Source organism: Macaca fascicularis, chromosome 7, assembly GCF_037993035.2.
Source record: "Macaca fascicularis isolate 582-1 chromosome 7, T2T-MFA8v1.1".
NCBI classification, from domain to species: Eukaryota; Metazoa; Chordata; class Mammalia; order Primates; family Cercopithecidae; genus Macaca; species Macaca fascicularis.
The window spans coordinates 164,541,788-164,569,016 of record NC_088381.1 but is presented as its reverse complement, the minus strand read 5'-3'; the positions used below and the strand labels follow the sequence as shown (position 1 = coordinate 164,569,016).

General features: G+C 44.2%; 2 protein-coding genes across 11 annotated transcripts in view; both read right to left on the bottom strand.

The window, feature by feature from the left end:
* PAPOLA (poly(A) polymerase alpha) overlaps positions 1-3,312 on the bottom strand; it is a 65,792-nt gene extending 62,480 nt beyond the window's left edge. For all 8 annotated transcript variants that reach the window (XM_005562169.4, XM_005562172.4, XM_005562173.4 and 5 more), the window contains exon 1: positions 3,102-3,312. In XM_005562169.4, the coding sequence (XP_005562226.1) occupies positions 3,102-3,109 (8 nt within the window). In that variant the 5' untranslated portion in view covers positions 3,110-3,312. The remainder of the gene's footprint in view (positions 1-3,101) is intronic.
* An 11,366-nt stretch (positions 3,313-14,678) lies between these two features.
* AK7 (adenylate kinase 7) overlaps positions 14,679-27,229 on the bottom strand; it is a 99,201-nt gene continuing 86,650 nt past the window's right edge. For all 3 annotated transcript variants that reach the window (XM_005562168.5, XM_045396941.3, XM_065549340.2), the window contains 4 exons: positions 25,205-25,402; positions 20,825-21,045; positions 17,312-17,470; positions 14,679-15,764 (listed from right to left, as the gene is read on the bottom strand). In XM_005562168.5, the coding sequence (XP_005562225.1) occupies positions 15,726-15,764; positions 17,312-17,470; positions 20,825-21,045; positions 25,205-25,402 (617 nt within the window). In that variant the 3' untranslated portion in view covers positions 14,679-15,725. The remainder of the gene's footprint in view (positions 15,765-17,311; positions 17,471-20,824; positions 21,046-25,204; positions 25,403-27,229) is intronic.

Sequence of the window (27,229 nt, the reverse complement as noted above, 5' to 3'; positions counted from 1 at the left end):
GCTCTGGGAAGTACAGAACATCTACCAGCAGGTACTGGTTCTGCTTGTTATGGCGATGTAAAAGTACTCCAATTCCCTCTTTTTTGTGCAGCACCCGCAAATATTTGAGAGGAAAGCTATTGTCTCACCTAAGTCTTGCAGTAACTCTTTTTGGTAACTTCGACAACATTCTATGCGTGAAGCATAAATGTTACTGATACTGGTTACTCTTACTTTACACCTTTTTATCATCCGTCTGATATTCAGAACTGAGCTGATGCCAAAAATATCTGACCAACACAGAGTAGGGCAGAAATACATCTAATTTCCATAAGGGCATCACACTTTTTGTTAATGCCATAGTTCTCAACCAGATTTTGCACCCCAGGGCACATCTGGCAATACATGGAGACATTTTTGGTTGTCATTACTGGGGAAATGGAGGGGTGGAGCTCCTGGAATCCAGTAGGTGGAAGGCCAAGGATGTTGTTAAACAAACTACAATACACAGGATAGGCACCTGCAAGGAATGAATCTGGCATAAATGTCAATAATGACTAGGTGAGAAACTCTGTTTAATGGATCCAAAGACTATCAAAACTTTCAGAAGCTTTACCACCATAGCTCTTAAATCAGACTATAATCTTTTCAAAAGTATGTTTGTAGCTACATATGAAATTTAGACAAAATATGGACACTTGATCAAAATGTTCTGTAACATCCTAAAATTCGATAATTTTGATTTAAATTCATTCTGACAACTCACCTAGGGTCCATTCCCCAATGCCACTCACCCATCCAAATTTAACATTAGGACAGGTGTACCAAAAATGAAAGTCAAACACAACATAGCGGGGAAATCACAATCCAACACATCAAAAAAACAAAATTTATGACAGTGTGACAGCAGTACATGAAAAACCAAGCAAATTCATGAGGAAGAAGCCCTATATTTCTTTAATTCTTTGGGCTCTCTACTGTTCACTATAGTAATTATGGTATACTTAGTTTTTGAGTCTCGCTTTGTCGCCCAGGCTGGAACGAAGTGGCATGATCAAGGCTCACTGCAGCCTCGGTCTCCTGGGGCTCAAGCAATCCTCCCACCTTAACCTCCCAAGTAACTGGGATTACAGGCATGAGCCACCACGCCCAGCTAATTTATGTGTTTTTTGTAGAGATTAAGTTTCGCTATGCTGCCCAGGCTGATCTCAAACTCCTGGTCTCAAGCGATTTACCTGCCTGGGCCTCCCAAAGTGCTGGGATTACAGGCGTGAGCCACCGCGCCTGGCCCCGTCTTCCATTTTACACACTTCAACGAACTCACGAAGAATTTGAAATACCTAAGGTCTTTCACAGAAATGTATACTTTCCCTCTTCAAAGAACGTTGGGGGAAAGTAGGTATAAAAGTACTTTTAATTCCTAGAAATAAGACACAAAATTACTTAATGTTATGTCTTCATTGAAGCCTTTTAAGGTGTACATCTATCATTTTTAATGTTGGTATGATTATAAGAAAAAGAAGTCCCTTTTCAAAGACAGCAAAATGTTAACTGTTCATAACGCCGTCATCACATGACATCACTGCAAACATTTATTTCCTACTGAACTGAGAAACACCACAAAAATCTTGCTTAGACTCAGTTCTCCTAGGGTCTCTTATCATTCCATGAAAGGGAAAAAATCGATAAACAGAAACCATGCAGATTCCAAGATTTTAGACATGTATAGTTAATTAAGTCTAACAAACGTTTTCATCACAGAAGTAATGTGATAAACTTCCTAATAACATAAGGGGGTGGGTGGGAGCCTTGAAAAATTATTTTAAAATACATAAATTTCGATAGAAGTCATGAGGGTCTGTGTCAAAGTTAAAGTCTCACCTGTAAAGAAACACATCGACACACACACATATAATCGTAAAACTACAATCGGTGATTATATGCAAAAGAAATTATCCTTACTTAAAAAAAAAATAGACCTGAGTTACTACATTCGATGTCTAGAAACCACAAAAATCTTTATCCTGAATTTAACCAAAACTTTGAGTGTCAATTACATGTTGCGTTTTGAGGCTAAGATGAAGAAAACTCGGTCCCTGGTCTCAAAGAGGCACTCTTACGCTTCAATCTTCAAAAATGGAAAAATGCGGTCTCACTACTTAGGCCTCTACAATGCTGTATATTTGCAGAAAAAAAAAATCCGTAATCTACTAGCAATGAGCTGCCAAATTATATCTCATTATCAGAAAGGGGGAGGGGAGGAAAAAAACTTTTTAAAAATCCTCTAAAAAAAGAAAAACGCGTAGTGGGATTAGAAAGCATAAAGAGACTAGCTTTAAGCCTTACAACCAGGAGGGGGAAAAAATAAAAAGTATCACCAGAGACAGAGAAAGGAAGCAGAATGAAACCCGGTTACCCCCTCAAAACAAAACAGGGAAAGCAATACATAAGTCGTTTCGGAGGAGGGCACCCTGGGAAGTGCCCCCTTCTCCGACCGACCGTGAACGCTAGGGAGGACTGGGGCGGAGGTGGAGGCAGGGGGACTCAACACTCAAAGCTGGGCTTTTAACTCGTGCTCCTACATTCAGACAAGGTCAGTGGAAAGGAGCTAACTCTGGCGCACAACACAGGCATCTGGAAATGGAACAGAGTGAGCAAGCTGAGGCAGACCAGGAACAGAAAAGCAACATCGAATGGGCCCGAGGGGCGCCGAGAGCGAGCCCGAACCCCAAGTGCTGATCCCGCGTGGAGCAGGGTCTCGGTTCCCCGCCGCCAGGCAATGTTTTGTTTTGGGGTTGTTTTGGTTTTCTTTGTGGACGGGGCGGAGAAGCTGGAGTGGCCGGGCTAGTTAGAGGTTCCTCCAGCTCTTCCGGAAGGGGAAGGCCCCCGGCCCGACGGCAGGTGACCCAGCCAGGAAGGGTCGGGGGACGCGGGAACCCAGCACACGGGAGAAGTGCGGCGGCGAGCGGGCGAGGAAACAGGAAGGTCCCCAGTCCTGCCTGCCTCCTACCGGGGGGAGGGTCGGGCTCGCGTGCCACCCTCTCCGCCTACCCTTTCCCCTTCCCGGACGCCCCCCAAGGCCCAGCCGGCGAGCGAAAGAAAACAGAATACAAATTACTTACAACGGCATCGTCTCCTGCGCCGGCACCGCCCAGTCACTTCCCCCCCGCAACCGCCGCCGCTGCCGCCCTGGGCATGATCCACTGAGGCGGGAGGGAGGGGGGGGCCTGCCTCAGCCCTGGGTCCAACCCCTCTCCCGCACCGCTCCCGCCGCTTTAAGCGCTTCTCCTCCTTCCCCTTCGTCCTAACATGGCGCCCGAGCGCTACCACAGCAACGTTCTAGAACTGCTGACGCCACCACGCACGCCGTGCGCGCGCCTGCGCACCAGCGCCGCTCGCCGCGAAGCCTCACGGGAAGCGGAGTTCTTACCGCCGCCGGCGGCGCGGCAATTACCACGCCGGTCTTCTCCTGCTTAGTTGTGGGTGTCAGATGGTGGAAGGGAACGGTCAGGGAGGCTCCGGGAGGTGAGTTGTGCCTTGGGCGGGGACGCTCTCGTGGGCAGTGCGGCGTGGACGGCGCAAGGAAGAACCCGGAGAGATCCCAAGCCCACGAGGCACCGCTTCCGGCGCATTGTGAGGTCCCACCTTTCCCGCCGCCTGAGGTCGCGGCGGCTGCTCTTTCCTGGAGCGGCGTCCCTGAAGGCGCTGCCAGGGGGCTGAGGCACCCACGCGTGCACCGTGTGTACCCCACAGCGCGGCGCTTAGAACGACTCGCAGGAGTCGCTGCCTTGGGTTGGAACCGGTTAGTCAGCCGCTTCGTACTCGACTGCAAAGTAACAAGTACTTTACCGGGCAACGGTGCCGGCCGCGTGTGACACGGCGCGAGGTCTTATCCCACAGCCGACGAAAACATGTCCCCAGTACTCCGTTTCCCTCCCAGACTGCGTCCCACCCAGTGGACCCAGATGGAGCTTTCCGTCTGTTTTAACACGTGATGCCTGACCCAGGCTCTGAAATATTTGTTGAGCTAATAAATGTGTAGGTTAGGACTGTGAGGACAGTCCCCGAATACAGGAACACGGGCTGATTTTACTTTTGAACAAATGATGCACTGGAACTTCCTGACAGAGCTGACCTGTTTTATAGGAACATCAATGGCAGTCACCGCTGGCATTTTAGCAAAGGCTGTCTTGGTCATAATTTTCCCTTGACTGTGTTTCCAGCCCGTCATCTATCTCGGGTGGGACCTGGAAGTCTACCTTGTCGCGACCTCTCGGCAAAAGTGTGAGAAAGTGTTTGAGGCAGAGCCTCCTCTCTCATATGCCCTCCATCTGCGAATTATAACGAATTATAAGTTCTACGGTGTCACATAGGGGGTTAGTGGAGAGGAGGAGGGAAAGAATCAAATACAGGACGCTGCATTAACCAAAGTTTTAAACTCTTAAATGTAATACGCATTTGTGAGTCGTCAGGAAGTTTCACAAAGGCTTTCCCCTTTTTCACAGAATGTCTAGTAGGACTAGTGACTCCCAGTGGGAAAAGCACAGGACCTGTCCTTAAACCTGCCCTGTGCATTAGGGTAGCCCCTTGGCCACTTAGGGCCACTGAGCACTTGAAATGAGGCTAGTTCGTTTAGGAGGCACTGGAAGTGCAAAATACGCACGGGTGTCAGTTCGAGGAATGTGAAATACCTCTCTGATCACTTTTTGTATTGATTGCACATTGAAATATTTTGGATATATTGCAGTAAAGAAAATGTAAGCCGGGCACGGTGCCTCACACCTGTGATCCAGCACTTTAGGAGGCTGAGGTGGGAGGATCGCTTGAGCAGGAGTTGGAGACCAGCCTGGGCAATATAGGGAAACTCCTGTCTCTACAAAAAGTTAAAAAAAAGTTAGCTGGGCATGGTAGTACGTGCCTGTGGTCCCAGTTACTCCGAAGGCTCAGGTAGGAGGATTGCTGGAGTGGGAGGTGGAGGCTGCCGTGAGTCGTCATCTCTCTGCTGCACTCCAGCCTGCGTGACACAATGAGACCCTGTCTCAAAAAATATATATATATACTATTAAAATTAATTTTACCTGTTTTTTTAAATGTGATCACTAGGAAATTTTAAGTTATATATGTGGCCTTCATTTCCATTAAATAGTACTTATCTGGAAACAGACTTATGTTTGATTCTCATTTCTTCCACTTAGTCTCTTTTCCTTTTGTCATCAAGGTGGCTTTGGCTGGGGACCCAGCAGCATAGTTGTCCCTAAAAGACTGAAAATCTGAGATCCAGAAAATTCAATAATGTATTAAGGCTGTGGACTTAAAAGCTGCTTATAAAGATATGCCCTGGGGCCTGGCACAGTGGCTCATCCACACCTGTAATCCCAGCTCTTTGGGAGGCAGAGGATTCCTTGAACTCGGGAGTTCTAGACCACCCTGGGCAACATGGCAAGACCTTGTCTCTACTAAAAAAAAAAAAAAAAAAAAAAAAAATCAAAAAAATTAACTGGGCTTGGTGGCACACACCTGTAGTCCCGGTTACTTGGGAGGCTGATGTTGGGAGGATCACCTGAGGCAAGGAAGTCGAGACTGCAGTGATCCCTGATCATGCCACTGCACTCTAGCTTGGCAACAGAGCAAGACCTTGTCCAAAAAAAAAAAAAAAAAAATGCACTAATGATGTACTTTATGAATAAAAGAATGGGACTTTTTCAGCTTATGTTGTCCTCTGCCAGGCATCTCAGAAGGCAGTGAAGAGAGGGACGCTAAACATCCATGCTTTTGGTCTATAATTGCTTCAAACTATTTTTGTTTCAGCCTTCCATAGAATGAGGCCGCTAGATAGCCAGCTGATGAATAGTACCTAGAATGTGCTAGATACCACACTACTTGCCTAAGACATTTAAAAGGAACAATATCGAGGGTTGAGGATGGAGTCAAGGTAGACTTCATGTAAGAGAGGTCACTTCAGACATGTCCTGATATGTTAGGGTTTGGTAAGTGGACAGAAGGAATAGAAGGGCATCTCAGGTAAAGAGAACAATTTTTAAAAATAAAATGAGGCCGGGCGCGGCGGCTCACACCTGTAATCCCAGCACTTTGGGAGGCCGAGGCGGGAAGATCACTCAAGGTCAGGAGTTGGAGACCAGCCTGACAAACATGGTGAAACCCCATCTCTACTAAAAATACAAAAAAATTAGCTGGGCATAGTGGCAGGTGCCTGTAATCCCAGCTACTTGAAAGCTGAGGCAGGAGAATCACTTGAACCCAGGAGGTGGAGGTTGCAGTGGACCGAAATTGTACCATTGCCCTCCACCCTGGGCAACAAGACCGAACCTCCATCTAAAAATAATAATAATAATAATTTAAAAGTGCAAATAATTTATTTGGAGAAAGGGAGACTTTTGAAGTGACTAAACCACAAAATATTTAGTGAGGAGTGGTGAAAATAAAGCTGGAAAGTGAGAGGCAGAAGATAAGGGGCATAGTGGTGCACACCTGTAGTCCTCTATTCCGAAGGCTGAGGTGGGAGAATCATCTGAGCCTGGGAAGTCAAGGCTGTAGTGAGCCAAGATCATGCCACTGCGCTCCAGCCTGGGTGACAGAATGAGACCATGTCTCATAATAAAGGGAGTAGGGGGAGATGGGAGAGCATATAATGACTCCATAAATAGACAAGGGAATTATAGATTGTGATAAGAGGCATTAATAAACCAGGCATTAGAGTTGTGGTGGAGGCCAACTTCAGATAGAGAAGGATTTCAGAGGAACTGACTTTTGAGCTGAGACCTGAAGTTAATTCTGAGAGATTTAAAATTTTTCTTTTTGTGAATGGAGGAGCCATTGAAAGTTTTAAAACAGGAGTGAGGTTACATTGATATTTTTGGAAAGATGACAGAAAGTGTAAGGAATGAATTTGAACTAGGAGAGGTTTTGAAGCTGGAAGATGGGTGAGGTAGCTCTTGCGATCATTCAGATGAGAAATGAAGTTTGAAATAAGGAAGAGAAGAAGGGAGCAATTTGAGAAAGATTTAGAAGGCATAGCTAATTCTGGATGTGAGAAGTGATGGAGAGGAAGAAGACCAAAGTGATTTCAGAGGTTCTGGATGGGGGCGGGTGACAATGATTGGAGCTACTGATAAATGAAATAGGAAATAGAGGAGTATAACTAGGTAAGTGGATGAGATTGAGAGAGTAGTAACTATGTGTTGATTTTGAACTGCCTGTGGGACATTCAGAAATGTCTATGAGGCAGTTGAAAATATGCTTCCGGAGCTAAGAGGAGAAATTTGAGCTGGAAACATTATAAACTCTAAAAACAAGAATCATGGCTTGGAATCATGTTTCGGCTCTGGAAGGACCTTATATACACCCAGCGACTACTCCAACTCAAATTTCATGAATGAGTAACGAGCTAGATGCTCACAGATCCTATTTAGGACCCAGTTAAGAATAAAACTCTAGCCAAGGAAAGTGAAGAGTAAGATAAGACCAATTAATAGTATATTGGTACAGTCTACTGTTACCCTTGCCTTGCTTGTCCTGAGTCCTGCCCACACCTCCCTCCAGCTGCTGCTGGTCTCCATGACTATTGCCCCATCACCTAGTGCCTGTTTTCTTCTGGCTGCAGAGAAGGGGGAAGATGTGTTCTACTGGAATTTTAAGTATAGTAGTCTCTCTCTACCCCCAGGGGATACCTTCAAAGAGTCCCAGCACATGCCTGAAACAGGGTAGTGCCGAACCCTGTATTTACTATGTTTTTTCCTACACATATATACCTATGATAAAGTTTAATTTATAAATTAGGCACAGTGAGAGGTAAACAGCAACAATAATAAAATACGACAATTAGAACAATATACCAGCATGACTACTCTTGTACTTTGAGGCCATTATTAAGTAAAATAAGAGTGACTTGAACACAAACACTGTACTATTGGACAGTTGATCTGATCATGGAGAGGGCTGCTCTAAGTGACTAACTGGCGGGCAGTATATACAGTGTGTGTATACAGTGTGGAAACACCAGACAAAGGGATGATTCATGTCCACCTGAGCAAGAAGGCGCAAGATTTTATGACACTACTCAGAGTGGTAGGGAATTTTAAACTTATGAGTTGTTTATTTCTAACATTTTTCATTTACTATTTTCAGACCACAGTTGACCACAGGTAACCAAAACAGGAAAGAGAAACCCCAGTTACGGGGGAACTACTGTGTCATTCGGATTGCATTTTCCACAGAACAATGTCATAAATAGTGGAAAGAATTTCAAAACTGGTTCCCAGAGGCCCCCAGTGCATTCAAACAAACAAACAAAAAATACATGAAAATGTTTTTGAGAGCAGAAACTCTTCATACAGAGGGAACTACATGAATTGTGTTTTATTGTCATTTAAGAGTAGTCATAGGAGATACTGTGTGACACAGAGATTTTTATCCCGGTAATGAACTCTGATGATCCACTGGGCCAATACTTTTCAAAAAATTAAAGACCAGACTTATTAATTACTAAAATTAAAATAATAATATAAGCATTTTTATCCCATGAGTACTATACTCTTGAGCAGTCCTTTCATTAAATTCATATCCCCTTTTATTTTATATATCTATTTTTTGAGACAAAGTCTTACATTCTGTCACCCAGGCTAGAGTGCAGTGCTGTGATTATAGCTCATTGTAGCCTCCCTCTTCCAGGCTCAACTGATCCTCCTGCCCCAGCCTCCCAGGTCGCTGGGACTACAGGTGCATGCCACCACACCTAGCTAATTTTTATTTTATTTCATTTTTAGTGCAGATGAGGGCCCAGCTACGTCACCCAGGCTGGTCAGGAATCCCTGGCCTCAGGCAATTCTCCTACCTCGCCCTCCAGCAGTTCTGCCTTGCCCTCCCAAAGTGCTGGAATCACAGGAATGAGCCACCACATCCAGCCACTTTATTATTTTGACTTTCACATTTAATTCTATGCTCCACTTCAAAATAATTTTGTGTGCAGTATGAGATAGAGAACAAGGCTTGGCTTTGTTTTTAATATGTGGATCTCTAGTTGATGGCCATGTACCATTTATTTAAAAGATCATACTTTCCTATCGAATTGCCATGGCACCTTTGCTGTAAGTCAAGTGACTATAAATGTGTGGGTCCATTTCTGGGTTCCTGATTCTGCTCCGTTGATGTATGTGTCTGTTCTAATCACTGTAGCTTTGTAATAAGTCTTGATATCTGGAGAGTTTAGTTCTCTAGGTTTGTTCTTCAAAATTGTTTTGATTATTCTAGGTCCTTTGCATTGCCATATACATTTTAGAACCAAATTACTGATTTTCTTTTCTTCTTTTTCTTTTCTTTTCTTTTCTTTTTTTTTTTTTTTTTTTTTTTTTTGAGACAGAATTTTACTCTTGTTGCTCCAGGCTGGAGTGCAATGGCGTGATCTCGGCTCACTGCAATCTCCACCTCCCGGGTTCGAGCAATTCTCCTGCCTCAGCCTCCCGAGTAGCTGGGATTACAGGCATGCACCACCACACCCAGCTAATTTTGTGTTTTTAGCAGAGATGGGGTTTCTCCATGTTGGTCAGGCAGGTCTTGAACTCCCCACCTCAGGTGATCCGCCTGTCTCGGCCTCCTGAAGTGCTGGGATTACAGGCATGAGCCACCACACCCGGCCCAGATTACTGATTTTCATCCCCCCAAAAAACAAAGGTAGAAGGAAGCAAGCAAAGATGGAAAGAAAGATGGAGGGAGGGAGAGAGGGAGGGAGGGAGGGAGGGAGGGAGGGAGGGAAGGAAGGAAGGAAGGAAGGAAGGAAGGAAGGAAGGAAGGAAGGAAGGAAGGAAGGAAAAGAAAGGAAGGAAGGAGAGAAAGATACTGGGATTCTCATTGGAGTTACATTGATTCTATAAATCATTTTTGGGGAAGAATTGAAGTATTAACAATATTGGGTTTTATAAAGTATTAATATGGTCTGTCCCTTCATTTCTCCATTTATTTCATGTTTAATTACTATCAGTAATGTTTTGTAATTTTCTGTAGAGGTCTTACACATGTTCCTTAGGTTACCCCTACCTGTTTTATTGTAAATGATACCAGCTTGCTATGATTTGAATATTTGTCCCCTCCAAAACTCATATTTAAATTTAATCCCCAATGTGGCAGTATGAAGAGGTGGGACCCTTAAGAGATGTTTGGGTGATGTGGGCCCTGTCCTCATACATGCATTAACCCATTCATAGATTAATGGAATCATGGGTTAATGGATTAATGGATGGTAGTGTTGGAAGGATGAGAAGCACAGAGACTCCAGATACGTTTTGAAAGTTGAGCCAATATAATACATTGATGTATTGGATGGGGGGTAAGAGAAAAGAGCTGGGCACAGTGGCTCATGCCTGTAATCCCAGGACTTTGGAAGGCCGAGGCAGGTGGATCACCTGAGGTCGGGAGTTCGAGACCAGCCTGGCCAACATGGCGAAACCCCGTCTCTACTAAAAATACAAAAATTAGCCAGGTGTGGTGGCAGGCACCTATAATCCCAGCTACTCAGGAGACTGAGGCAGGAGAATCACTTGAACCCAGGAGACAGAGGTTGCAGTGAGCCAAGATTGAGCCACTCCATCTAAAAAAAAAAAAAAAGAAAAAAGAGAGAGAAAGAAAAGGAAAAGAATCGAGAATGACTCCAAGGTTTTGGGCCTGAGCAACTGGAAGGATGGAGTTGCCAATAACTGAGGTGGGAAGATGGGGGAGCGGCAGGTAGAGGGGAGGGAGGACGGGGATCAGGAATCAGCGTTGGCCATGTTAAAGTTTAGTATGCCTATGAGACATTCAGATGGAGGGAAGAAAGTGTTTCAAGGAGGAAATGATAAAATGTGTCAGATGTTCAGAGACACCCAGTAAGATGAGGCCTGAGAATTACCAATTGGATTTGGAAATATGGAGCTGGCTAGTAACCTTGCTATATTGGGACCATAGCTGGAGGAGGATGTGGAGGTGTGGGAAGGTTTTTGCATTTTAATTTGGTTTTGTCTTGTTTTGAAGTACGGAAGCTAGTACCTCATGTTTAAAGCTTGGCATGATGATCCAGAAGTAAGAGAAAAATTAAGCTACGAGAGAGCAGACAATTTTAAGAGTTGAATCTGATTATGTGAGGAGGGACAGGAGCGAGGGCAGAAGTGGAGGGCTGACCTCAGACGGGAGCACACACAGTTCTCTGTAGCAGATGGGAAGGCAGAGAGAGGTTTGTAGTGGGAGAATGTAGAAGCTCTCTTTTATTCTTTTTTTTCTTTTACTGGTTCCATGCCCCATGAAGACAAAGAAGCTCTCTTTTGATGGCTTGTTTTTTGATTTGATTTGTTTTTTGTGTTAGTTTTCAGTAAACCAGGAAGCAAGGTCATGAAATGAAGGCATGAAAATGTAACTATTATAAAGACTAATGATTTCAAACTGTGGAAAATGTATTCTTTTTATTGAGATTTTTTATTAAAATATAAGGGTCAAAAATAGTATAGAGTGCAGCCATGAAAAATAAATCATGCCTTTTGCAGCGGCATGGATGCAGCTCGGGACCATTATCCTATGCTAATTAACATTGGGTACTCGTGGACATAGAGATGGCAACAATAGACCCTGTAGACTACTAGAGGTGGGAGGAAAGGCAGGGACAAGGGTTGAAAAACTAACTATTGGGTACTATGCTCACCACCTGAGTGATGGGGTTGTTTGTGTCCCAAACTTGAGCATCACACAATATACCCATGTAACAAACCTGCACATGTTACCCACTGAATCTAAACTAAAAGTTGAAATTATATAAAAAAAAAAAAAAAGTTTCCAAAAATAGTGCAGTGAAACAAAACCAAAAATAGGTAAATTAAACTTCCTCAAAATTAAAACCTTTTGTGTCTTAAAAGGCACTCTCAACAGAATGAAAAGACCCATGGAATGGGGGAGATCTTTGCAAATCATACGTTTGACAAGGGTCTTGTATCCATAACATGTAAAGAATTCTTACAATTCAACAACAAAAAGACAACCCAAATAAAAAGTGAGCAAAGGGCTTGAATATACAGGCACACCTCATTTTATTGTCCTTTACTGCACTTTGCAAGATACCATTTTCTACAAATTGAAGGTTTTTGCAACCCTGCATCAAGCAAGTCTATCAGCACCATTTTTCCAGCAGCATGTGGTCATTTCATATCTTTGTGTCATATTTTGATAATTCTTGCACTGTTTCTAAGTTTATTGCTATTATTCATTAGTGATTTTTTTATGTCACTATTGTAATTGTTCTGGGGCGCCACAAACCATTCCCATATAAGACAGCAAGTTTAATTGATAAATGTGTATTCTGATTGCTCTACTAACCAGCCATTTTACCATCTCTGTCCCTCTTCTTGGACCTACCTTTTCCCTGAGACACAACAATATTGAAATTAGACCAAGTCATAACCCTACAATGGCCTTTAACTATTCAAATGAAGAGTCACAAGTCTCTCACTTTAAATTAAAAGGTAGAAATAATTAAGAGTAGTGAGGAAGGCATATTGAAAGCTGAGATAGACCAAAAGCTAGACCTCTTGTGCCAGTTAGCCAAGTTGTGAATGCAAAGGAAAAGTTCTTGAAGGAAATTAAAAGTGCTGCTCCAGTGAACCCACAAATGATAAGAAAGTGAAACAGCTTTCTTGTTAATATGGAGAAAGTCTGAATGGTCTGGACAGAAGATCATACCGGCTACAACGTTCCTTTAAGCCAAAGCCTAATCCAGAGCAAGGGCCTAACTCTTTTTAATTCTATGAAGGCTGAGAGCGGTGCAGAAGCTGTAGAAGAAAAGTTGAAGCTGGCAGAGGTTGGTTCATGAGGTTTAAGAAAAGAAGCCATCTCCATAACCTAAAAGTGCGAGGTGAAACTGATGTACAAGCCGCAGCAAGTTACTCAGAAGATCTAGCTAAAATCATTTAAGAAGGTGGCCGCACTAAACAACATTTTCAACATAGCGAAAACAGCCTTGTATTGGAAAAAGATGCCAGCTAGGACTCTCCTACCTAAAGAGCAGTCAATGCTCAGCTTCAAAGCTTCAAAAGACAGACTGACTTTCTTGTTAGAAACTAATGTAGCTGGTACGTTTAAGTTGAAGCCTATGTCTATTTACCATTCCCAAAATCTTGGGGCCCTGAAGAGTATAGCTAAATCTACTCTGCCTGTGCTCTCTTAAGGGAACAGTGAAGTCTGGATGACAGCACATCTATTTACAGCATGGTTTACTGAAAAATTTTTTTTAAAAGACAGAGTGTCAGTATGTTGCCCAGGCTGGAGTGCAGTAGCGATTCACAGGTGTGATCGTTGCACATCACAGCCTCAAATTCCTGGGCTCAAGCAATCCCCTGCTTCAGCCACCTGACTTGCTGGGACTACAGGCATGAACTGCTGTGCAATGGCTTGGTTTAATGACTAGTTTAAGTCCACTGTTTAAGAACTACTGCTCAGAAAAAAAAAAAAAAAAACTGAGTCCTTTCAAAATATTGCTGCTCATTGACAATGCATGTAGTCACCCAAGAGCTCTGATGGAGATGTACAAAGAAATTAATGTTTTCGTGTTATTAACAAAACATTCTGCAGCCCATGAATCAAGGAGTAATTTCGACTTTCAAGCCTTATTTAAGAAATACATTTCAGAGGCCGGGCGCGGTGGCTCAAGCCTGTAATCTCAGCACTTTGGGAGGCCGAGACGGGCGGATCACGAGGTCAGGAGATCGAGACCATCCTGGCTAACATGGTGAAACGCCGTCTCTACTAAAACATACAAAAAACTAGCCGGGTGAGGTGGCGGGCGCCTGTAGTCCCAGCTACGCGGAAGGCTGAGCCAGGAGAATGGCGTGAACCTGGGAGGCGGAGCTTGCAGTGAGCTGAGATCCGGCCACTGCACTCTAGCCTGGGTGACAAAGCAAGACTCCCTCTCAAAAAAAAAAAAAAGAAATACATTTCAGGCCGGGCGTGGTGGCTCACGCCTGTAATCCCAGCACTTTGGGAGGCTGAGACGGGCGGATCACGAAGTCAGGAGATCGAGACCATCCTGGCTAACACGGTGAAACCCCGTCTCTACTAAAAAATACAAAAAACTAGCCGGGCGAGGTGGCGGGCGCCTATAGTCCCAGCTACTCGGGAGGCTGAGGCAGGAGAATGGCGGGAACCCGGGAGGCGGAACTTGCAGTGAGCTGAGATCCGGCCACTGCACTCCAGCCTGGGTGACAGAAGCGAGACTCCGTCTCAAAAAAAAAATAAAATAAAATAAACAAAAACACAGAAAATAACAAGTGTTAGTGAGGATGCAGAATATTGGAATCCCTCATACACTGCTGGTGGGAATGTAAAATGGTGCAGCTACTGTGGAAAACAGTGTGGCAGTTCCTCAATAAGTTGAGCATAGAATGACCACATGACAGCAGTTCCACTCCTAGGTATCTAGCCAACAGAACTGACAACCTGTGTTCAAATAAGAACTTGCACACAAATGTTCATGCCAGTTATAGTCACAGTAGCCAAAAGGTGGAAACAACCCAAATGTCCACGAACAAATGAACAATTAAACAAAATGTGGTATATCCATACAATGGAATAGTATTCAGCTATGAAAAGGAATGAAGTACTAATACATTGTATGACATAGATGAACCTTGAAAACATTTTGCTTAGTGAAAGAAGCCAGACATGAAAGACCACCCATTGTATGGTTTTATTTATAATAGGTAAATCCATAGAGACAGAAAGCAGATTCGTGGTTGCCTGGAACTCGGGGGAGGGAGTAATGGAATATGACTGCCTAATAGGTGCTGGGTTTCCATTTGGGGTGATGAGAAAGTTCTGGACTAGATAGTGGTGGCTGCAGATCATTGTGAATGAACTTAGTGCCACTGAATTATATGCTTTAAAATGGTGACAGTGGTCAATTTTATGTTACATGTATTTTACCACAAATAAAAAATCAGGCAGTTGTATTAGGTTACATTATTTAAAGGGATAAAATACATATGCCGTTAAACCTAGTTTCTCATTTAGGGTAATTCTAGGAATCTTACGGGATTTTTAGAACTGGAAAAGACCATAGGATTGATAACTTATGCCTATGTTATAAAGTGTGTTGAAAATATTTAGCAACTTCTTACTTATCACAAAGATTGGAATTATCCTGTTATGCAAATTTCTCTGCCTAAAGGTTTATAGTTTTCTCTGATTCATTGTCTGGGATCCTGACCCGGAACTCAAAGCCACCTTTCCCTAGCCATTGCTTCATCAAAAAAAAAAGGCAATCTTACAGACACCAATCTTGTCTGATTTACTGTGAGTCAACAGGCATAAACCACTTCAGTTTATTTCCATTTCTAATAACATTGTTACTGGGGCAATAACAAGTCATGTAAATTAGCCTACATGTTAGAATAATATATAGTCTACAATATATAGTCTGATTTTCTTCATGCTATAAATACCTATAAACATTAGTGTACAGAAGCGAATAAAATGTTCAATTGGTATTTGTCTCATGAGCTATGCACAAATGTCTTTATCAATTTACATTTCAAATACAGTTTTAATGACGTAGTCATTCATGTCATATAGCTTTTAATAGGGATTCTAGTTGATAGTATATTTGTCTACAAAAAAAGAATTTTCTAAGAACTGGAAAAGCATTTTTCAAAGCAGTTTTTCAAAGTACAATAAGTGATCTGTGGTTCTGTAAAGGTAGATAATACTAGATCTTTAAAGTTTCACTGCGCTTCAGGATTGTTCTTGAAGAGATATTCTGCCTACAATTGAAAAAAAGACAAGTCAGCAATTTGCAAGTTATTATTAGTCATGTATTTGTATTAGTAACAATTTAAAAATCATCCAGGGCCGGGCTCATGCCTATAATCCCAGCACTTTGGGAGGCCGAGGCCGGTGGATCACTTGAGGTCAGAAGTTCGAAAACAGCCTGGCCAACTTGGTGAAACCCCATCTCTACTAAAATACAAAAAATTAGCTGGGTGTGGTGGTGGGCGCCTGTAATCCCAGCTACTCGGGAGGCTAAGGCAGGAGAATCGCTTGATCCCAGGAGGTGGCGGTTGCAGTGAGCCAAGATGGTGCCATTGCATTCCAGCCTGGGCAACAAGAGTGAAACTCTATCTTAAATAAATAAATAAATAAGTAAAAGTACATACATTTTTTACTTTCAAATGAATAATAAAAATCTTACATGGGTTTGACCAATGAGGAAAAAAAAAATCTTATTATAAATGGCGAATGTATTAGAAGCTATTTCCCAAATAACCAGAAACATAATTTTGTTTTTTTTTTTTTTTTTTTTTTTTGAGACGGAGTCTTGCTCTGTCGCCCAGGCTGGAGTGCAGTGGTCGGATCTCAGCTCACTGCAAGTTCCGCCTCCCGGGTTCACGCTATTCTCCTGCCTCAGCCTCCCAAGTAGCTGGGACTACAGGCGCCCGTCACCTCGCCCGGCTAGTTTTTTGTATTTTTTAGTAGAGATGGGGTTTCACCATGTTAGTCAGGATGGTCTCGATCTCCTGACCTTGTGATCCACCCGTCTCGGCCTCCCAAAGTGCTGGGATTACAGGCTTGAGCCACTGCGCCCGGCCCAGAAACATAATTTTGTTATCTCGACTGGTTTTCTGTTAAAATTCAGGCAGATTAGGCTGGGCGTGGCGGCTCTCCCCTGTAATCCCAGCACTTTGGGAGGCCTGGGTGGGCGGATCACAAGGTCAGGATTCAAGACCAGCCTGACCAACATGGTGAAACCCTGTCTCTACTAAAAATACAAAAATTAGCCTGGGGTGGTGGTGCAGGATTGTAATTGCAGCTACTCAGGAGGCTGAGGCAGGAGAATCGCTTGAGCCCGGGAGGCAGAGGTTGCAGTGAGCCGAGATAGTGCCACTGCACTAAACTCCGTCTCAAAAAAAAAAAAAAAAAAAAAAAGATTCAGGCAGATTTTGTTTTCTTTTATTTATTTATTTATTTTTTTGAGACGGAGTCTCACTGTCGTGCCCAGGCTGGAGTGCAGTGGTGCGATCTCGGCTCACTGCAACCTCAGCCTCCCGGTTCAAGCAATTCTCCTGCCTCAGCTTCCTGAGTAGCTGGGACTACAGTGTGCCACACCATGCCCGGCTAATTTTTGTTGTTGTTGTTGTTGTTGTTGTATTTTTAGTAGAGATGGGTGGGGTTCACTATGTTGGCAGGGTGGTCTCTAACTCCTGACCACAAGTGATCCCCTGACCTTGGCCTCCCAAAGTGCTGAGATTACAGGTGTGAGCCACCGCACCCGACCTCAAACTGATCTTTTTAAAATAATTAAATATTTTACCAGAAAATCAACAGGGTCTTCGGGTCGGACGTTGCAACATTCATTCAGGCCCTGAATAAGAGTTGGCATCACGTAGGTCATTAAATAGTTTCTCAGGGGAATTGATTGAGCCTCCAGTAATTCTCTTTCTTCTCTTTTCACTTCCTCTAGTCGTTTATTCTAAAATAGAACATTTGGGGGCAAAGTAAATATGTAGTGAGAAAGGGGAGAACACTCACACAGTTCACCTTAGAGTGCACTGAGACACTGCTAGAAATAGTCACCATCTATGATACAGATGGCATTTCCAATCAGCAGGGAAAAGACATAAATGGCGTTATAACAACTTAGTCATTTGGAAAATAATAAATTGGATCACATCTTACACCAAAATAATGTCTAGCTGCCCAGATGAAGCAAAATAGAAAGAAAAAAAAAAATGCCACTAGAAAGTCTGGAGGGCATTGGGATAGTGACGTGTGCAATTCTTTGCTCAGCATACAGCCACCCTCTCTTGTGGGAGTCATAATTCCAGATTTCTTTTGAGAAATCTCCCTTCTCAGCATAGTGGTTTAGTTTGAGTGGGATTTAAGCCCATCATCCAGCCACCTCCTGGCCATAGATTCTAATTAAGGATCGGCACAACATCAAAATTGGTTACAATTTACAATACCTAAATTGTAAACAGTACTAGTACAAATATATGACTAATAATAACTTGTAAATTGTTGACTTGTCTTTTAAAAAAATTCTAGTTAAAGATGAGCACATCAAGTGCCCTGCCATGCATGGTAGGTGCACCTAAGAATGAAGCCTCCCATGCAAGGCAGGACAGAGAGGGGGATCCTAAGTCCTTGGCAACATCATTTGAGCCACTATATCACACCTTACCTGAAGCCAGCCCTACCCCTGGACTTCTCTGGTTTTCTTTATGATGAAGTCATTTTGAGTTTGCTTTTAATATCACTTGCAAGATAAAGAGTCCTAGCTGATATTTGTTTGAAAGGAGGTCTTGGCAAGATTGCCAACCCAGAAATCAAAATGGGAAACAGGTGGATGGATTTGACTACATGTAAACATGAAACTTTTGTGTGGTCAGAGAAAATATCATAAATGATGTTAAAAGATAAATGATGAATTGAGAAAAACTGCAACACATTATAAAAAAGATGTGATGAGGATATTACGTGATGCACACTACTTGCCAGGCGCTGTGCATAGTTTACATATATTACCTCTTTAGTCACCTCAATGACTGTATGAAGTAGGTACTATCATTATCCCCACTTTACAGATGGCGAAACTGAGACACAGAGAGGAGCCTGCACAAGGCCACATACCTACAGAGAGAGTGGAGTGGGATTTGAACTCTAGCAGCACGACTCAGGAGGCCAACTGGAGCCATTCCTGTTTCTATTGAACTAATTTATCAGGAGTTCTTTTTGCAAAATAATTAGAAAGAGACACACAGCCAAAACATGGGCAGAGAAAATATGCAACATGAGAAGAAACATAAATGCTTAACAAACATAGAAAAAGCTGTAAGATTAGTGATCAGAGAAATGAATATCAAAACAGTGAGAACAGTTTTTATCAGCCTGACATGTGCGAGCAAAATTGAGAAAGTAGGTTTAGAGAAGGTGTAGGGAAATAACCACCTGTTAGATGATACGTAAACTGGTTTGCCATTGCTGGAGGGCAGTTTTAAAATATGTATCAAAACTTAAACCATGTCTAGTCTGACACAGCAAACTTTAGGAATTTAAGATTAATCAGGCACCCAAAATGTGTGCATTGGGCCTGCCTCCCTCCCTCCATCCCTCCCTTCTTTCTTCCTTTCTTCCTTCCTTCCATTTATTGAGTGCCTGTTACGTGCCAGGCACTATTCTAAGCATTGGATATATGGCAGTGAACAACATAGACATCGCTGTCCTCATGTAACTTAAGTTCTGTGCAGAGAAAAGGCAAGAAACAAGGTAAATACATAAACTGTAAAATAGGTAGAGTAAGTACAAAGAGGAAAATTAAAAAGTGTAAAAGGGGATGTGACAGGTTGTGGGAAGGGGTAGGCATTGAATTTTACAGAGACCAGGAAATGCCTCACTAGAAAGACGACTTCTGGTCAAGATGCCATGTGTCTGTGAGGCAGTGAGTCATGCAGATGACCATCATTGGTGCACTGTTTGAAACTAGGAAGTATCAGAAGCAGCCAGGTCACAAAGGACCTTGACCACAATGACAAGTTTGGACTTTTATCAAATTGTGATAATCGAGAGCCTGTGAGGAGCTGTAAGCAGAGAATGGCCATGGTGGGTCTGCAGTTTGGAAGGATCACCTGGCAGCTGCTTGGGAACAGACTGGAGATGGACCAGACTGGAGTTGGGGAGGACAGTGAGAAAGCACTGCATAATTCGGATGAGAAACACTGCCCCTAATCAGAATTAGAGAGCTGGGGACAGATTTGGGTGTCATTTTTGGTGATGGTATTTGTTTTTTGAGGCAGGGTCTCACTCTGTCATCCAGGCTGAAGTGCTGTGGCATCACCATAGCTCAATGCAGCCTCAATCTCCCAGGCTCAAACAATCCTCCAGGCTTAAGCAATCCTCCCACGTTAGCCTCCCTAGTAGTTGGGGCTACAGGCATGCCACTATGCCCAGCTAATTTTTATTTTTATTTTTAGTAGAGTCAAGGTCTTGCTATGTTGCCCAGGCTGTTCTTGAACACCTAAGCTCAAGTGATTCTCCAGCCTCACCCTCCCAAAGTGCTGGGATTACAGGTATGAACTACCATGCCCAGCCTAAGAGTGCTATTTTTGGAAGTAGAATTATTTGCTACACCAGTGATTTGGGGAATGAGGAGGGGTTGAATGAAGCTGACCACCTGGGTAGGTTACATGGGTAAATGGAGGAAAATAAAATAAAATAATGAGGTCAATGCATAGTAAAATGTTACATATTTATAGGAATTTGTATGACTAATACACCTGATAATGGCTAGTTTTTGTTATTAATACTAAGCAAGCTGGGCACGGTGACTCACGCCTGTAATCCCAGCACTTTGGGAGGCAGAAGCGGGCAGATCACTTGAGATCAGGAGTTTCAGATCAGCCTAGCTGGTCAACATGGTGAAACCCCATTTCAACTAAAAACAGAAAAATGAGCTGGGCTTGGTGGTGCACACCTGCAGTCCCAGCCCCTGGGGAGGCTGAGACAGGAGAATCACTTGAACCCAGGAGGCAGAGGTTGCAGTAAGCCAAGATTGCGCCACTGCACTCCAGCCTGGGCGACACAGCCAGACCCTGTCTCAAACAAAAACAAAAAGGGAAAAAACTAAGCAAAAGACCATGGATATCCTTTTTCAAACGTTACAAATGACAAAAAGCAAACGCAAATTTGTTTGGGGTATTTTCATGACATTTCCCTAAAGCAGGATGGGAAGTGGAACTGGCCTAAATGGCTTTGCCAGGCACCGCACCCCTGCTCCGCACACACACAGACTCACACACACACCCAGACTCACACACACACCACTCACCCACTCCTCCCAGCGAGCTATCTTCTCTGCCATCTCCACGGCCTCCTGGTGCTCGCGTTCTGCTTCCTCAGCAGCCTCCCTGGCCAGCCGCTCCTCCGCAGCCTTCCGCTCCTCTTCTGCCTTTTCTTCGTCTGTTAAACCATAATTTCGAGGCTCCCCAATCTCTTTGATGAGCTGTTTGATAGCAAGTCTATTCTGAGCATCTTCAAGTTTTCCTACATCTTTAAATACCAGGAGAGAGATCAACACATACTTATATTCTAGGCCTGCCTGCAATTGGGAAAATTCTTTATTACTATAAACTTGTGATAGTCAATTATGTAAATTACCACATGGGGCTTTCTTTTCTAATTGCCAGCATAGTTCAGACTTTTTTCCCTCATGGGCAAATATCAGACCAGAGTCTGAGAGTCGTGGGTAGGGAAATGTGGACTTGGGTCTATGAGTTCTAACGATGACTTGATTAGAGTGGTTGGATGGGGGAATGGATTGCCTGAAAAGTAATGAGCTCTCCATGCCTGGAAGTATTCAAGCAAAGACTGGGACACTTCTTTCAGAGGTTTCTACAGAAGGAAGTCCTGCACTTGTGGGAGGCCAAACAGGGTGACCTTTCTGAAAATCAACGATTCTGGGATACGTTTTCAATTCACAAAAAAATAACCATTTCAGTGAGTCTACTTGAATAGGAGAAAAAAAAATCCAGACTCCAGAATATCTGAAAAATGTTAGTATCAAGACTGAAGAGAAGAAAAAGAAAAATGGTGTATGGATAAATACTGAGATCTCCATGGTCATTGAGGTGGTAAATTCTATACCACTTTCTTAGGGCTGCTTGGAAGGTGTCTGCAGAGAACGGTGTGCAGCGGACAAATTTTGGTACTAAGCCCCTTCAGACCTTCCTCTGGGCAACTGCTTACCCCACTCCCATTCATAGTCACTGCTATGCCCACCCCACCCATGTTTGTTTTTTATAGTTTTGTTTTGTTTTTGTAGACACAGGGTCTCCCCATGTTGCCCAGGCTGATCTTCAACTCTTGAGCTCAAGCAGTCCTCCTGCCTCGGCCTCTCACAGTGCTGGGATTACAGGGATGAGCCACCACCCCTCCCATGTTTGTATGACCTTGACCTAGACCAGAAGCACCACCGGGTTCTAACATGGGAAGAGGGGAGGAGCAGAGCCAATGCACTAGTTGGTGAACAGAAGCAAGCCCTTAAAAAAGCAAAAAACAGCTGGCCACGGTGGCTCACACCTGTAATCTCAGCACTTTGGGAGGCCGAGTAGGTTGAGGTCAGGAGTTCAAGACCAGCCTGGCCAACATGGAGAAACCTCATCTCCACTAAAAATACAAAAATTAGCCTGGCATAGTGGCGCACGCCTGTAGTTCCAGCTACTTGGGAGGCTTAGGCAGGAGGATCACTTGAACCCGGGAGGCAGAGGTTGCACTGAGTTGAGATTGAGCCACTGTACTCCAGCTTGGGTGACAGAGTGAGACTTTGTCTCAAAAAAATGAAAAAGAAAAAGTCATATCGAGTAGCTCTTCATTGCCTGACCTGTGACATTTAAATGCATTTCTCACTGGATGTGGTGGTTCATGCCTGTAATCCCAGCACTTTGTGTGGCCGAGGTGGGCAGATTGCTTGAGGCCAGGAGTTTGAGACCACCCTGACCAACGTGGTGAAACCTGTCTCTACCAAAAATACAAAAATTAGCTGGGCATGGCAGCATACGCCTGTAATCCCAGCTACTTGGGAGGCTGAGGCAGGAGAATTGCTTGAACCCAGGAGGCAGAGGTTGCAGTGAGCTGAGATTGTGCCATTGCACTCCAGCCTTGGTGACAGAGGGAGACTCTATCTCAAAAAGAAAAAGTAAAATAAAATAATATAATATAAATGCATTTCTCCCTGATTACTCTGAGTAATTACAACCTTGATATCACTAACTGGACACCTTTGAGAAGGTACTCAGGAATGATTCCCCCTGGCAATATTCCACTCTGACCCCAGAGCCGGGCCACTGCTGATTAGACTGGGGTGGGGCACCTCAGCCCAAACTGTGACCAGCAGAGTTGCCCTTCAGGGAATGTGGGACTGAACAGAGTAAAGTCAGCTCTGGCCTTAGCTCCCAGTGTAGCATTGTAACTCTGGGTGTGGGGTGGCCTCAGCCTACCACACAGGCCACAGAGCGGGAGAGAACCCTGGCCCAAAGAGAGAGATGACAAAGAGACACTGAGAGAGAAGCAGAGGCCAGAGCTGATGAGAGGATGCGATTCCCAGCATCTTTCCAGGGCCCCATTCGAGACCTTGCAGAGGCTGGGCTGCATCCCCTACCGTGAGATGCCCTCCCCGCCTCCCATCCTTAGGATGCATTTCTCCCCTATGCTTTTATATTCTTTCCCAGTTGTCAGCTGCAGATGAGGCCAAATGAGGTGGGCACAGGATGAGACGGAACACAATGGCCACTCATTCATTCCTCCCTGTTATTTCTTTTTTTCTCAACATTTTTCCCTGGGCTCTCCTGATCTTCCTGTAAACAGTTTTCTGGACCTAACTGAAAAGATGACAATCACTATTTTTCTGAAATATATTCTTCCTTCTTTCCTAGTTCTCTAAATAATGTAAACTAATTTCCATACTAGGAGGTGCAGAACCCTTAGCTTTTACATATAAAGCATGTCCAACATGCAGAAACATGTCTAGATGAGAACAAAACCCAGTGACTGCTGAGGGTGCAGACAAGAAAGATTTGCAGATTTACAAATTGTTATTTTTATATTTCTTTTTTTTTTTTTTTTTTCCTAAGACGGAGTCTCACTCTGTGACCTAGGCTGGAGTGCAGTGGCATGATCTCAGTTCACTGCAACCTCTGCCTCCTGGGTTCCAATGATTCTCCTGCCTCAGCCTCCTGGGTAGCTGGGATTACAGGTGTGCACCACCACGCCCAGCTAATTTTTGTATTTTTCGTAGAGATGGGGTTTCACCATGTTGGCCATGCTGGTCTCGAACTCCTGACCTCAGGTGATCCACCCACCTTGGTCTTCCAACATGTAGGGATTACAGGCATGAGCTACCGCACCCAGCCATTTTTAAATTTCATAATAGTATGTCATTTTATGCCTTAGTATTGGTAGGAATAACAAAATGACCACTTGTTGAACTCCTTCAACATGCCAGGCACTTTGTGTCTCTCATCTCTACTGTTTATAACAATCCTGCAAGCCTGATTATTTTCCTATTTCACAGATGAGAAAACTGAGGCCCAGCCACAACTGGAATTAGCTCTCCTTCCTCCTGCTGACATTATCCCTTAGCACTAAGTCTCCCGATACTCCAGGGCCCAAATGCTTTCCCATTGGGCAGTTGGGGGTAGAGAGCAGCCCCTGGAGTCCCAAGGGTGGGCCTGGCCAGGAAGCTTCCACCAGGCAGAAGCTGGTTCTTTCTCACCAAGCCCAAAGGAGGAATAAGTGTCAAGGTCCAGAAAACCAGAAAGGTAGGTCAGGGGTTCAACAAGCCCAGGGAAGTCGCAGCAGCTGTGAAAGCTAAGAGCTGGAGCCAGGAATCATAATGGTGGTGATGAGGCCGATGTGACGATGTGATGCGGGATCACAAGTGCTTGCTGGTGCTAAGCTCAGCGCTGTGTTTACAGGAAACAAGAAGGAATGCGGTGAAGAGCTATTTGCTCTTCTGGGTAGCTACGGGGATGGGCTGGCCAGTCAGAAGGCCAGGAAAGGGTCTGGAAAAGCACCAGTGCCCAATAATTTAACAGGGACAGAGCACTGCCCCCAAGGAACCTGGGGTAATGGCCAAGCAGCCAGCACCGAACACACATTTCTTTTTTAAAAAATGAGTTTGTTGGCCAGGCATGGTGGCTTACACCTGTAATCCCAGCACTTTGGGCGGCCGAGGTGGGTGGATCATGAGGTCAGGTGTTTGAGAGCAGCCGGGCCAACATAGTGAAACCCCGTCTCTACTAAAAATACAAAAATTACTCAGGCATGGTGGTGCATGCCTGTAGTCCCAGCTACTTGGGAGGCTGAGGCAGGAGAATCCCTTGAACCCGGGAAGCAGAGGTTGCAGTGAGCCAAGATTGCACCACTGCACTCCAGCCTGGGCAACTGAGCAAGACTCCGTCTCAAAAACAAAGGATTTGTCATTTTACTTCATAATATACCCATAAATTCTCATACAATAATAACACCCACCACCAAATCCCCACGTAGAATGACTCCCCAGAAGGAGTGCCCTGTGTATTCCATGGCTTCCTGTGCCCCAACCCATGGTTATACTCCCCACCCTCCCCCAGCCCCACAATTACAGCTAGACCTGCACCAAGCTTTACTGGGGGTCCTGGACATTCACATTATCCTTGAATTCATTTAATACCAATATGTATCGGGTGAATTTCAATTTCATCAAAATAGTTGAAGACAGTCTCATCTTCGATATTGATGTCCCGGTAGTTGCTCAGAGCCCGGAGGAATCGGTCTTGGCTATAGTGGGTCCCGGCCACGATCCTCTCAGGAAGGTTTATCACACGCTCCTTCAGAAACTCATCCGAAGCATCCAGTGCACAAACGAATTCTGGGGAGAAGGAGAGACTCCAGAGTTGGCACAGTACAGCGCAGCTAACTAGCAGGGTGCTGGAGAACGCATGGGCCCCTGGTAACCCAAGTGTCTGGTTACCCGCCAGGACCTCCTGTTGCCACAAATAGCCTGTCCAATTGGCTTTGCTGCCTCTCATGGAGGATAAATAGATGAAAATCACCCCATTTCCAGAGACCACCCTATGAGGCCCAATTGCTATTTTGTGCAATCAGTTATTTTCCCTTTCTTCCTCCCTCCCTCTCTTCCTTCCTTCCTCCCTCCCTTCCCCCACCCTCCCTCTGTCCTTCCTTCCTTCCTCCCTTCCTCCCTTCCGAATAAAAGCAGCAGAAATCATAAGTAGCAAATCTCAGATAACCCTGTGATATCAGCTTCCTAATTTTCAAATTGTCTCTTTTCTCTTTTTTAAAAAATATATACATATATATGCATATATGTATGTATATCTATCTTAGAGAGAGACAAAGTCTCACTATGTGCAGGCTGGTCTCAAATTCCTGCCTTAAGCAGTCCTCCCACTTTGGCCTCCCCGAGTGCTGGCAGGGATAGGCCACGGCTCCTGGCCTCACATTGCCTCCTGTCCAGCACAGTTATCACAGGCTTCCAAAGAGAACTATGGCTACAAGCAACATGCTTTGATGGCCAGTTTGCCAAATTAATAAAAATGGGAACACCCCTTGGAATTTTCATGGATCCAGCTCTTTCCTCAATGCCATTGACTATGAAACACGTTCAACATGATATGGTCAGCACTTATCAAATTCAACACACAGATCATGTTAATAATGACCATTTTACCCACCTGTGATTTTCTTTTAAACTGTGAAAGCAGCTGTTCCTTCAGCTTCTAGTACAAATTCAATGGATAATTGTTGAGTGAATGAGAGATTCAGGTGTGGATCAGTGAAATAAACTTTCCAAGGTGAGTTGTGATTCTTAGAGGTTCTCTTTTTTTTTTTTTTTTTTGAGACGGAGTCTCGCTCTGTTACCCCGGCTGGAGTGCAGTGGCTGGATCTCAGCTCACTGCAAGCTCCGCCTCCCGGGTTCACGCCATTCTCCTGCCTCAGCCTCCCGAGTAGCTGGGACTACAGGCGCCTGCCACCTCGCCCGGCTAAGTTTTTGTATTTTTAGTAGAGACGGGGTTTCACTGTGTTAGCCAGGATGGTCTCGATCTCCTGACCTCGTGATCTGCCCGTCTCGGCCTCCCAAAGTGCTGGGATTACAGGCTTGAGCCACCGCGCCCGGCCTAGAGGTTCTCAACTACAGGACCAGTGTACACTGGTGCCCAGATCAGTGGCTGCATCACAAATACCTTGCTATCTATTAGAGCTCAACAGAACTTAGGAATGATTTGATTTTTGTTCTAAAATTGTATTGGCTTGTAACATCATAATGCCATTCTCGTTTACTTGTATTCTAATAAGCTTCCTTGAGTGGGTGAAAAGGGAAAGCGCACTGGGGAAAGCCCACAGGAGGTGTGTCCCCGAGGCATGTGGACATATGTGAACATCATCTGCTGCAGATACTAACTGTGAAAGCAAAGGCTGAGACAGCCTGTGGAATAAGATCCTGTAAATTCATAATAGTTTGATAACTACCTCCATTCTGCATATGAGAGGTATTTTCGCAAGGAAGTTGTTCTATCTTTTGCTCATCTTTTACCATTTGATTGTCATGATGTTCATGAGTGGCTGCCTTTTGAAAAGGAAGGTAGACATCTGAACCCCCAAATGCTGGTACGGTACTGAAATCAAAATGATGTCAACAGATTTGCTGAAAATTGAATCCATTTAAGCTCTGTGATGT